Source organism: Pipistrellus hanaki, assembly GCF_964339955.1.
Source record: "Pipistrellus hanaki genome assembly, chromosome: 6".
Lineage (NCBI taxonomy): Eukaryota > Metazoa > Chordata > Mammalia > Chiroptera > Vespertilionidae > Pipistrellus > Pipistrellus hanaki.
In genome coordinates, this window is record NC_140508.1 from 60,859,692 (window position 1) to 60,873,518 (window position 13,827).

The following is a 13,827-nucleotide window of genomic DNA, read 5'->3' on the forward strand; positions in this document are numbered from 1 at the left end:
TTGACACCTTTCCATGGCAGTGGAATCAGATTCTTGGTCAGCAAATCTGGCTGCTCCAGATTCTGCCTGCTGGTACGACTTTTTCTAGGGAGTTAGCCAAATCTTGCACTACAAACTTTATTTAGGACGTGACCTTCTTTTACTTTAATCCTGAAGCACTTTGCTCTCCTATAACTGTCAGACACCATATTTCATTTTCGTTGGAGGTTGGAGAAGGGCAGTATCTAGGTTTGGTTGGGTATGTGAGTATGTGTGTGTTTGTATGTGCATGTGTGTAGTATCACCAGTCTCATCCGGCAGATTGTGGTCATGTAAACTTGTGCATCCTTAAGAGGAGCTTTGTTTGCCTGTTGTATTTTGAGAGGGTACTGGAATTTGAATGGAATTAACTCCCTGAATTTGACTCAGCCCACTTGGGTGTTTGTGTGCAGAAGTGCCTCCAGAGGAGATGCCCCATCATCAGGTTAGTGTGTTTCATAGTCATGATGCTCCAGAAGGTCTCACTACACTAGCCTGACTGAAAGGCATTCAGAGGCATCTGGTTGGGGGCATTTAGGACTCCCAGTTTGGATTTTTTTTTTTTTTTTTAAGCTACTGATCTTTGTGAGAGATTTTCTTGGGTATCTTGAAGAATTCCAGACAAAATATTTCTGTGCCAAGTTGTTGTGCCATTGGAGTAACGTGTAGTCTCTTGAATCTGAGGTGAGGATTGATGCTATAGTAGGTAAGCAGGCTGTACACAGTAGGTGCTCGGTGGATGTCACTTCCCTCCTTTTCCCTGGTTCCTCTCCCTCCCCGGTGGAGATGGGCCTTGTAGAGAAGCTCTGGTAACGCAGTGTGCCCTTCCTGATGGGGCCTGGGAAACGGGACGACCCCTTTCCCTATCATCTGCTGATGCTGAAGTGGAGATTGCAAACTTGTGAACATTTTAGGGATGTACGGGGTTGAAAGAAAGTAAAAGAACCTTGACTGAGGTGATTGTGCAGGACCTGAGGTAACAGCTGACATGAAGAGCATGGGCAGCTCAGAGTGGAGAGAGTAAATGGTGGGATTTGCCTAACTCAGATGGCGGGAGAAGCTGATGAGTCTGTGGCAGGCCACCAAGTTTCTGAACAAATAACGCATGGTGTGGTGCTGATTCCAGTGACTCTGAGGAGGGCAGAGTTGGCCTGCAGTCTATATAGAAAAGAAACGTTCTTCCTGGAGAATCTGGAGAAACTGCCTGGCCCTGTGTTGGGCCTGGTGGAAGAATTAGGGCAAAGAAGTCTTGGAAAGAAAAAAACGAAATAAGTCACCTTGATTTAGTAGTTTCAGAAGTTCCATGAACATAATATCATGCAGAGCACTTTTTAAAAATTCAGATTCCAGGATCCAGCTCCAGAGATTCTGATACTCTAGGCAGGGGTAGGTTGGGAATATATGCATTTTTCAAAGTGATTTATGCCCTGACCAGTTTTGCTCAGTGGTAAGAGCATTGACCCGAAGATCAAAGAGTCTGAGGTTCAATTCCCAGTCTACATCCCTTGGTTGCAGGTTCCCCAATACCAGTAGGGTTGCGTGCAGGAGGCAACCAATCAATGTGACTCTCATATCAATGCTTCTCTCTCATTCCCCCTCCTCCTTCCCTTCCACTCTCTCTCTAGAAATAAATGGAAAAATATCCTCTGGTGAGGATTTTTTTTTTTTTTTTTTTTTTAAGAAAGTGATTTATACGGAGTCCACGGACCATACTTGGAAAAGCATGTGAGTTAGGTAAAAGGAACTTATGGTAGAGAAGAAGGAGGGAGAACCTAGCTAAGGATCTGTGCTGTGCAGGTCTGATTTCAGGCCACAAGCCTCTCTCTCACCCCCAGACCTCATGGAGACTGGAAATAGTGGCTTACCATCACTCACGATCCAGAAGCAGTTATTTAATTTCCAAATTGGAAATCCTTCCTGATTTGCTGATCATTTGGACATTGGCCTTCCTCCAGTGGGTTCTGACTTAACCTGCTCCTCGAGCTCAGTGGTCTCATGTGGCGTTTCCTTGGAATTCCACCTCTTACTGGCATCTTTAAGTCTGTGAAGGTATCTGTGAGAATGAGGGAGGGATCATATAGAAGTGCTGATGGCAGAAAAGCTCTCAGGCCTGATTGATTTTATCTTGCAAATGATAGCAGTAGGAAGCTACCTAACAAAAGTGGTAGTGGAAATTAGGGGTTTAGGACTGAGGGAACCTTCTAATCAGAGGTGGTAGGTAATGACCTGGAGGTAGGTCTTCTGTCATTGCCCCTCTTTGCCCAAGGTTCCTCCCCTTGTCCATAAATACAACCCGGGAGGTCATCAAGTACTGGGTGTCCTCCTCTCTCCTCTCCTGAGAAATGGACACATGGTCTCTAAGATCTTACATCAACACTTCTGCTATCTCTAAAGAAAGGGTGAGTGAGATTGGTGGGGCTGCTGCTGGTGAGTCAAATATTTTTCCTGGAGTAGAGGTTGTACTCCAAGAAAGAAGCATCTGAGGGTGGAGGTGAAACTAGGATGGGACAACAGGAAGGAAATTTGTGCTTTCAGTTTTCAGTCATTATATTAGCAATACATTTTTCTTAGTTCTTTTGTGTATAGAAAGTACTAAGGGAAGAACACGAAAAGAGAAGAAAGTACTTTCTTTTGAAATATTTACTTCTGTTTGGGGAGCCCAGGGTAGTGCCCGAGGGAAGGAAATATCTAATGAGCCATCCATGACGGTATTTAACAGAGTTCCAAAAGTAGTTGTGCAGATAGGACAAAGGAATTCAGGAAAGGGAAAGCTCTAGTTATCTAGAGTGATTTTGAAAGGTTTGGAAAGGTTTGCTCTTGGATGAGTCACAAGATAAGCTGTTAAGGATGAGTCCTGTAGGAGGAAATTCCAGGAAGGGAAGATAATAGACAAAGGCATGGAGGTGGGAGGGAGTGGGACTTGTGTTATGGGTGAGGGGACGTCAAGAGTATCTCGCTGATGGCTTGCCTTGAGGAATGGAGAAAAAGATAGCTAGATAGTAAGAAGATAGTTTATGAATGGCTTAAAAGTAAAGTGATTGTCCAGCCAGGGTTACAGGCTCTATCACCAGTGTGGGGTGTGCAGGAAGCAGCTGAATGATGATTCTCTCTCATTGATGTTTCTAGCTTTCTTTCTCTCTCCCTTCTCTGAAATCAATAAAAACATATTTAAGAAAAGTAGGCAGAGTGGTTTGGGTTGATGTGCTGGGCCAGGATAGCAAACACCTGATATTGTTTATCCCTCTTCCCTGTCTCTCAGACCCGTGAATTGTTGCTTGCACTCAACATACCTGAGAAATTCATCCTAATGACAGCTGCATTTTGTACATTTTCATACTGTTCTGCTTAATGAGTGTAATACAGTTTATCTGTCCATCTTACTGTTGATGGATATATGAGTCACAGCATTGTCTTTTCCTGAGTCTAGTGTGGCCTCAGGTGCCTTCTTAACACAATGAATGCTCCATGTAGTCACCACCAGTTAAACAGAGGAAACCTATTTGCCAACCTCCAGGTAGGTTGCGGGAGCATTCTGAATTCTTGAGCAAGTAAGGACTCATGCAATTTCCTGTGTTATCTAGAGCTAGAAACTTGGGTGGGAGCTGGGCTTGGCAGCCTAAGTTCTCCATCTACAGTTTTCTGAAATACACACCAGCCAAGTGAGAAACCACCACACATCTGTTGTTTCAATTTTTGGATAAAGTTAAGGTCTTTAGCTGACTAAAAATATATTTGGAAATACATGTTTTTACTAAGAATGTATAAATTGCTTTCATTACTTAGATGTGACTCCAAAACGCATTCCAGTCTTACTAGTAGGCCAAAAGTGGATATAGGAAGTCCTTTAAAATTAAACATATCAAATAAGAGAACTTGAGATGCTGGATAATAAAAATACAACTTATTTTAAATACTAAAAAACTAAATGCACAAAAGCCAATGAACATCAGAAGCCACCAAAAGGTCTGGAAATATTATGTCCAGTGTTAAAATGCACACAGAATTTGAGGAAGCAGAGTAGAGGCTGTGCTGTTAAAATATGTTGTGTGCTCCAACATGGGCCGTGCCTTCCGGTGATTCTCTCTGCTGATGCTGGGCAGGTGGCTGAGCCTGTATCTGCTCCCTGTTGTCAAGCAGGAGGCTAAGACCTGAAGACCAAGCTCCCCAGAGGGCCAAGCAAAGGCACCCGGAATCTCTTTTTCTCAGTTTTCAAGTATTTTTAATGAAGAATCTGTTAAACATTTATGGTCTGGTGCTATTATGAACATTGCGTCCTGAATGTTGTTGTACAGTTCATAGTGTCACATGTATACGAGTTTAATTGCTGAGTCACATGGTGTGCAAATGCTCAATTTTACTTGATAATGTCAGTGAATGCTAGTGCAGCATGAGACTTCCTGTTTCACTAAGTCTTAATACTGTAAGATGTTAAGGTGTGGAGTGATGTCTGACAGTAATTTCAGTTTTCACTTTCCCAGTCCTAAGTGCATCTTTTTATATCTTTATTGGCCTATCAAGCAAGTTCACTTTTATGTGAAGAGCCTGTTTAAATCTTTGTCACGTTTTCTATTGGGTCATTTACCTTAATCTTATTGATTCATACAATTTAAATATATATAGATATATACACATATACATTACATACATGTTATATACATGTATCTTTGATGCTATATATGTATATGTTGAAATATCTTCTTCAAGTTTATCTTTTCACTTTCTTTATGTTGTCTCTTTATCATCAGAAATCTTTAATTTCTATGAAACAGTATGCATTCATTTTTTCCTTTATGCTTTTTTATTGGGGGGGGGGGCGCGGGAGGAGAAGGAGGAATGGAGAGTCTTATTTAAAGAAATCTTTCCACACTTCCAAGGTAATAAAGACATTTCCCTATTTTGATGATCTTTAACACACGTTGTAGACCCTTTATGTGAACAGAGGTAGAAAATATATGCATGTAGCCGAAACTGGTTTGGCTCAGTGGATAGAGCGTCGGTCTGCGGACTGAAAGGTCCCGGGTTCGATTCCAGTCAAGGGCATGTACTTTGGTTGCAGGCACATCCCCAGTAGGGGGTGTGCAAGATGCAGCTGATTGATGATTCTCTCTCATCGATGTTTCTAACTCTCTATCCCTCTCTTTCTCTCTGTAAAAAATCAATAAAATATATTTTTAAAAAAGAAAAAGAAAATATATGCATGTAGGCTGACTTAATTACAGATACGTATGCATAAGTATGCATACGTATCTGTAATTATTTCTATGTCTATCCATCTGTATCTAGATTAAGGTAAACATAAATTCATATTGATAGCTCTGATTCTAATCCAGAGCCACATTACTCATTCTAACCTTCTTTAGTGTGTGTGGGAGGGATGTTTTAAAAAGTCATCAACTAATGTCTGACTAAGCTGAATGGTAAGCTTTTGTTCCCGGAGATTTCACATAGATAAATAGTAATCTTTTCCCTTTGACTTTACATGCTGCCCCAAATTTCAGAATTTCAAAATGTAACTTCTGTTAAGAATTATGGCTATCTCGGTGATTACTTTCAAATGGCACTATGTTCACTATCATTATATACTGTTAACTTAAGCAGTGGACTGAAAACAAGTTAATAATCATTGTCATCGATGCTTACTGAATCAACTGCTTACTGTGTTCCAGACACTATTGTAAGTAGTGTGTGTTAACCTTCACAATCCTATGAACGAGTCACAGTTATTCTCCCATCTTATCAATAAGAAAACTGAGGCACAGAGATTAGGGAGATTCTTCCAGGTTTTGTAGCTGTAGGTGCCCAGTTTGCAACCTGGGTAATCTGTTCTAGAGTTGATGTTCCTGACCATCGGGCTATATTATATCTCCTAAGAAGTATGAACAGGATCCAGGAGGGAGAATAATTTCTGAACGACTGAGAGAGAATGACAGCTGATTTGATTCTGCTCATAGGATATGGAGCTAGTGGTTTCTTTCTGGTGGTTCTCTTGGGCCTCTTCAGGACTAGCTCAAACTTCTGTCTGGAGAAGGATTATTAATAGGCCAAGGAATAGCCAGGCCCCCTAGAAAACCTGTGCTTTCGGTTCGGTCCTCATTTGATTTAAATTCTGACACTCTATGAGAAACAATCCATTTCGGTCTGTGGTAAGAACCTGACACTGCTTGTTAGAACTTGACACCAGGAACTTGGCCCCAGGTGAATAGCAGTTATGGACACACGCTAATATGCAGGCAAGGCCCCATGGGAACAGGAATTCTTCCCAGGTACACATACCAGGTGCTTTGATCACTATAAAAGGTTATTGCCCAATCAGATATTAATTGTGAAGGTGGCAATTCTTTGTTGTAGTTTTTCTTTTTTAAAAAAAGATCATTTTAGTGTTAGCTTCACCTTACAAGTAAGCCAACCCAATTATCTAAAACAAAACAAAACAAAAAAAAAGCCAAAAAAAAACCTCACATTGGTATTTTAAAGAGATTTTGCTGCTTTAATTATTGCTTAAGTGGTTGCCTCATCTGTGTTTGCATGAATATCTTGGATATTTAGACAAAATATGTGCTAATGGGAGCACAGCAGTCCCTGGTTATTCATTTCAGTGGCTAAGCCAGAGGGAGTGGGGCAGACAGAGGCTGCTTCATGGCACACACAGCTTCTACATACAGCCTACAGCCTTCCTCTGCTGGGCTTTGATGGAATGTTGTGAATGGCTTCCATTGCTTTTGGCTAGAATAGCTTAAACATGTGGGGTGGTTTTGACAAAAAATAAAAAATAAAAAATAGTTCCACCAGACATTTAGCAGCTGTCTCCTGCTCACTGTTGGCTTGCTACTCACTCATGGCTTAGTTGGTTGTTTAAGCTTGACCTTGGCAAGGGGCTGTGGCTGGAGCAGAGACTAAAAATCCAAGGCAAACATTTTTAAATGAATTGTATTCCAGAAGTCTGGAAGAATATAAAATGCATAGTTATTGCTGTTATGGTGTTTAAAAATACAACATATACAACTAGAACCTACCTGAACCACCAGAGATTTTGTTTGGGAAGAACTTGTGAGAGCACTATTATTTTATCATTTATAAAATTGAGTCTGAGAAATGTACAGTCATGCTTTAACGATGAGGATATGTTCTGAGAAATGGTGTCATTCGGCAATTTCATCCTTGTGTGAACCATACAGGGCACTTATATAAACCTATATGGTATAGCCTACTGCATATCTAGAATGTATGGTACAACCTGTTGATCCTAGGCTGCAAACCTATATAGCATGTTACTGTACTGAGTACTGTAATCATAGCACAATCTAATAATTTAATAAATCACTTAGGTGTAATTAGCTGGTCATAGGGAAAAATAGTTTTAAAATGAACAAGAATTTAAATGTAAAATAACAAATTCATAAAAGTTAGAGAAAGGAGGTGAATTTTAAAAACAATCCTGAAATTGCAATGAACTTTAATCATGATAAAGAACTCAGAAGTTAGAGAGGAAAATGATCAATAAGTCTGACTTGTACTTTTGTGTGGCGAAAATGCCACAAACAAAATTAAACACAAATGATAAGCTCAGAGAAATGCGGGCACTGTATTACAATGGGCTAGGTTGTTTAATATGCAAAGAGCACTTTCAAATAAAAAAAGAATTCTAACAACTCAAACCAAAGTGACAGAGAACATGCACAAGAATGTCACAGAACAGGAAATATGAAAAACTGCTCACCATCTTTGAATAAAAATTACTCAGAATTAATGGCAGGTTTTTCATAGGGAGTAAGGACTTTAAAATATGATGCAGTTTTACTTTTGGCATGATTTATGGAAATTACTGCATTTAACACGTTGGCTGATATAGCCTGAGTTCCCTCATTCTTCTGTGGAATGGTAATAACTACACTGGGAGACTTCTGGGGCCATGAAATGAAGGAGTTAAATCAAATACACCTATGAAAGGCCTTCAGACTTTGAGATAGTCTGAAATAGGATCCTCCGATGTACTTGGTTCCTCTATTTGCATCATTTCCTCACTCTTTTTAGTATTGTGTAAGAAAATGGTGTCATGTCATCACCCTTGCTGATTCAGCTTTGAGAGACCCTGAGATGCCACTTAGTATGGGGCAGGTATTGTTTTGAGCACTTTCTAATATCAACTTAACATTTAAAATCATTGTAAAGCATCTGCCCCAGCAGGGAGAATGAGGAGCGTCAGACCGAGGGAAGTGGAATTGAAGGGGCTGTCTATTGAAGGAGACAATAGACTTATTCTCTGAGCAACACACTTGAACTGCCTTTCTCCCATTGGCTACTTCCTAGGTCATCAGTGAGAGATTCTGAACTATAACGCAAAGAGTAAACCCTTCAGCACACGTGGGCTCAGTGGAAGTCCACTGTTTCCACTGACTTTCAGAAAGAACCCAGGGAACTGAACCTTCCCAGGGAACCCCTCGGAGGCATAGAGCATTATTCTACCTTAGCCTGCTGGTCTGATCCTCTCCCTCGTAGGTAGGGTTTCAGGAACACCTCTTGGTGTACCTGTCCCCGTCTCTCCCTTCCATCGGTGAAGGAGGATCATGGACAATCAAACAGCCTTGGAATGAGAATGAGTCAGCTGCCGTGTTGCCAGGTTCCACCCATGACCAACAAAACAAGGATCCTTATTGGTCAGAACAGCCTGCTGAAAAGTCCCGGGCCCTCAAGAATGTTGTTTCCTGACCTCCCTCCCCTGCCTAGAGCCCCTGAGGGCTGTGTCCGGCTCAGGCTCTGCGTCTGAGACACAGAACAGGCTGATGAGTGGACCATACTGGGATATAAGCTGATTAAAATCAGAGCCTGGGACTAGCAGGAGACTTCCCTTTTTATGTTGCTTGCACCCCTAGGCCTCTCTCCTGGCCCGTTTGGAAGGGTGGGTGAGCCTCTGCCTTCAGGACTTTTTTAGTTGACATTCTCAACACTCCCCGCGCTTTCCCGTAAGTCCACATGGAGACCTTCCTCTGCCCGAATCCTCCTCTCTGCTGAAGGTGATTTGGGGATGATTTTGTCATTCGATCAGTTAATAAATACTCATTGATTGCCTGCTAGGTGCCATGCGGTGTTATGATCCCAGCACACTCAAACAAAAACCATGGTCCTGATATCCAGAAATCCACAGCCTATTTTTGAACCACACAACCTCACAAGGATGATAGTATTATGCTTGCATATGCACAGGTGTTAAGGCAAGGGGGGAGAGCATTTTCTCTGGAGGGAAGGAATGCCGGACTGAGCTCGCCAGGAGGCCGCAGTGGAAGGGTTCCAAGAGAATGGGGAGGGGTGGACGGGGGGAGAGCAGGTGCTCTCTGACACAAGCACAGTGAGTTCCCAGAATGACCACTTGCTTGGAATGGCTTGTAACGTCGGCTGTGAAAGGAGGGTGGGGCGAGAATGAGACATGAAGCCTTGTTCTGCTACTCGTTGGGTTTTATTCTGAGGCGATTGGTATATAGAAGAATTCTGTTCCCACGAATACTTGATAGATTTGCAGTTTTGAAAGATTCCCAGGATGGGCATGTGGGTAGTGGATTGTAGAAGAAGCATGTTTAGTTTTTGTTGTGGGGAGACAGCCTAAGTGTCATGGCCAGAAACTGAGTTGACTTTATTTGCCAGCCATTCATTTAGCACAGGTTTGCTGTGGGAATTATAATAATTTCACAGGCCAGTAGCATATAGGGTAATGTCTTTTCATATGCCAAATAAATAACGGACTCCAAACAAATGACACATTAATCAGACCGTTGTTCCAGGCAAGTGGGGGGTTGGGGTGGGGAGTGGAGTATGAAGGAATAAAGTCCAGGGAGGCACTTGGGAGCGTCAGTGACCAACTGACTCATTTCCAGATCTCCAGCTGCCGGCGCGGAGTAAACGTCTCCAGTTGCTGGAGCGTTTTGCTGGGGAGTGAAGATACCAGTGTGGAAGGGCGAGCTGATCTCTTTCCCAGGGCCCCAGCCTGTCACTGCTGGCTAGAAGGCGTGCCTCCCCAGGACAGGAGGGAAGGCCCCCCTCAAACAGGCCTTGCAGACTCTCCGTCTTTGTAGTCTACTGTCCCCTTGGTCGGCAGTCGCTTCTCCACGTGTTCTTATTGATAAGAAGGGGCCCCTCGGCAGCTGGTTGCTTATCAGTGACAACAGATGTCGAATGATGACATCCTGGCAGGACTTACTTTATTCTTATATCAAATAACTTTTTTTTTTTGGGGGGGGGGGTCATAAACAAGTGGATTAGAGGAACATCATTTAAGTCATAAGCAAGTGGATGTGAAATCATCTTCAACCAGTACAACAAGGCAACTGCAGAAATCCGAGTCCCCAACGAAGGCCCGAACTCGGGCAGAGGCGGGGACGGTAGAGGGGAGGCTTCCAAGGGGGTTGAGCTTCATTGCTTAGCGTTGGGGGGTGAGAGAGGGGAAGCTCGTGGGCGCCTCCATCATTTCTTACTTGGTACGTGGGAGGTTGGTGGAAGGAGTGGCCCATCTGCGGGTGGAAGGCAGTTATCAGACTGTGACAAGTTACTGTTGTGAAGCGCATCTGCTATTCAAGTAGCGATGACAAGCTTGCTCAACAGGGAGATAAGGTCTAGATACAGAGGGGAAAGGGTGGTGTCTCCAGCCCTCGTTACCACAGGCCTTGCAGAGGTAGGCGTCCCAAGATGCTCTACTGCAGTGTCCACTGTTGAGACAGTCACCCCTCCCTTATCCTGACCGGAATGATTCCCATCACTCAGCTCGTTTTTTTTGTGTGTGTTTTTTTAATTGTTCACACTATCATAGATGTCCCCCAGTTTTCTCCCCTTGCCTAGCACCCCTGCCCCTACCTTCGCTACATTATTGCCTGTGTCCGTGGGCCATACATATATATTCTTTAGCTAATTCCTTCCCCTTCTTTTATCCAGTCCTCACCACCTCCTTCCTCTGGCCTCTGTTAGTCTGCTCCATGTATCCATGCCTCTGGTTCTGTTTTGTTCGTCAGTTTATTTTGTTCATTAGATTCTACATATGAGTGAGATCATATGGTATTTATCTTTCTCGGCCTGGCTTATTTCGCTTAGCATGATGCTCTCCAGGCCCATCCATGCTGTTTCAAAGGGTAGGAGTTCCTTCTTTTTTTTTTTTTTTTTTTTTTTGTCACTTGGGCTGTTTCCACAGGTTGGCAATTGTAAATAATGCTGCAGTGAACATAGGGGCGCATATATTCTGATTGGTGTGTTGGGCTTCTTAGGATATATTTCCAGAAGTGGGATCACTGGGTCAAATGGCAGTTCCATTTTTAATTTTTTGAGGCACCGCCATCCTGTTTTCCAAAGTGGCTGCACCAGTCTGCATTCCCACCAGCAGTGCACTGGTTTTCCCTTTTCTCCACATCCTCACCAGCACTCGTTGTTTTTTGGTTTATGGATGGCAGCCATTCTGGAGGGGGTGAGGTGATGGGGCTTGTTTGTGGTAAGAAGGATTATAAGGTACAGATTCCAGCTGGCTGGCTTAGGAGACCTCTCTCCCCTGAATCCCAGGACAGCCATCTCGGTTAATACGGTAGGCTCTGGTGAGGCCCTTTTCCGGTAAGTACCTGACAAGTTCTCCTCTCATCCCATTTGGGGTCATAAAGAATTTAAACACCAAGGTAGAATTTTTCCAGTTGCTTTATAAACGAGTAGTAGCCATTCGTGAGGAATTCGGAGAGGGTGGAGGAAAGGGAAGGAGAGAGGAAGATGGGGAAGGTCCCTTCACCGCCCCCTCCCAGTTTTGATTTTCCGTCCTCCCTTGTTCTCCTCCTGTCACCCTCCCAGGCCAGCATTGTGTTCTCTCTCGCCCACAGCATTAGAGAAGCTTCCAGATCCTTCTCCTCGCTGCCCCACTCTAGTCCATTTGTGCATGTGTTTTCCTAGATACGGAGGTTCCTAATGGACCCTGTCACCGTTCTGCGTTGGCCGCTGTGTGCTTTCCTGCCCGTCTGCCACAGTCCCTGCCGGACTCTCTCTCAGACACCATGCCATTTTTTGTAAATCCACTGTTACACCAGGGCAGGGTTGCGTGCAGATGGGCTTTTAATGGTCTCTGGGGCTGAGGGTGCTCCTCACCATGGGCCTTTGGCAGACTGTTGCATCACAGTTCTCACCTGTGTTCTCCCTGCCCTGCATGGCCGCGGCTCAGGGGACCTCCTCCAGCTCATCTCCTTCAGTTCCACTGATCAAAATGCATCACCTTCTACCCCTCCACGGCTCATCTTCATATTGCAGATGTTACAATGTTGTGGAATAGAGTGACTGTAAATGTGTTGGCCTTTGCTCGCAAATGTAGATTCCAGAAGGCAAGAACTGGTGTTTTCTCTAGCCCCTACAAGGAGTGGCATACCGTAACTGCTCCATTAATATTTGTTGGATAAATAAATGTCTAGAGAATTGGAACTGTGACTTTTTAATCTTTGGATTCACCATAGTGTCTTTCTATAAAAAGTAGATCAATAAATTGCCTTTTTTAGATTGTTCATTTAAATAAACTTCATGTCCTAAAACCCTTGCAGGAACAGCCGTTTAAAGGTCAGAGTTCAAATATGCCATACTGCATCCTAGCTATTGTAGCTATAACATGTTCATTTCCAAACTTTCACATCATGCCACATATTTTGTCTGATTTGTGAAAAATGTTAATGTAGTCTTATAGAAGCATGCACACACAGGGGTGCACACAAATTAAAAAACAAAACAAAACACTGAGTCATTATTATGGGGGAAAATGTTTGAAATCAACCCTACCTCGAAAAGCTGGAATGTGTACATTAACGATTTCCCCCACTGTCCTGGAATTCTTTACTTCTATGGGATTGGACAATATGTTATATATGCACATCTTGTCTATAGATGCCAGAGACCAGGTTTTAAACTTTAAAAATCTCATTCATATCAGGTTTTTAATACTTGCTGAGCCATGGAGTTGATATCCTCTAGGAAGGTAACGGAGCTGTTTCCACATGAGCTTTTTGTTTGGCCTATTGGGGTTATTTATATTTTACAGACGAGCATTCATTTCTGTCTGGGTTTCACCTCTTTTCCAGGGAGGTTCCCTTGAAGGATGCGAAGGAATACGCTGAGTCCATAGGTGCCATCGTTGTTGAAACAAGTGCAAAAAATGCTATAAATATTGAAGAACTCTTTCAAGGAATCAGTAAGTACCTGAAATCATGTCTTTAACTTAGCTCTTGGCTTTTATGCCTCTGCGAGTCAAAGGATGAAATCACAGAGCTCTCAAGTAGAGCTTTTCCTCTGTGTGAATTTGATGATGCGGAGAGAAAACCTACAAGCATGCACTTGTCAATACTGACCTATATTGTGTCTCCCAAACCCAAATTTCCAAAATTCTGTTCTTTAACCTGGTAATTCTATGTTTTATGAAACAAAAGGAAGTAACTCTGTTGCAAAATAACATTTATTTTTAATTAAAAATTATGTATTCTGCCCAAACCGGTTCGGTTCAGTGGATAGTGTCAGTCTGCGGACTGAAAGGTCCCAGGTTCAATTCCGGTCAAGGGCATGTACATTGGTTGCGGGCACATATTCAGTAAGGGGTGTGCAGAAGGCAGCTGGTCGATGTTTCTCTCTCATCAACGTTTCTAGCTCTCTATCCCTCTCCCTTCCTCTCTGTGGAAAATCAATAAAATATATATTTTTTAAAAAATTATGTATTCTACAGCATTTTATGTGTGAGAATGGAAAATCTAATTTGCCTTCTACCAACTTAAGTTCTGGCTGAACTAATGAAATAGACATGAGACTGATTAGCAAGAGAAAATG

General features: G+C 42.8%; 1 protein-coding gene across 1 annotated transcript in view; it reads left to right on the plus strand.

Moving 5' to 3' along the window:
• The window catches only part of RAB31 (RAB31, member RAS oncogene family), a 107,427-nt gene that overhangs the window by 76,865 nt on the left and 16,735 nt on the right, over positions 1 to 13,827 (plus strand). Inside the window, exon 6 of the mRNA XM_084887772.1 lies at positions 13,092 to 13,201. Coding sequence (XP_084743898.1) covers positions 13,092 to 13,201 — 110 coding nt within the window. The remainder of the gene's footprint in view (positions 1 to 13,091; positions 13,202 to 13,827) is intronic.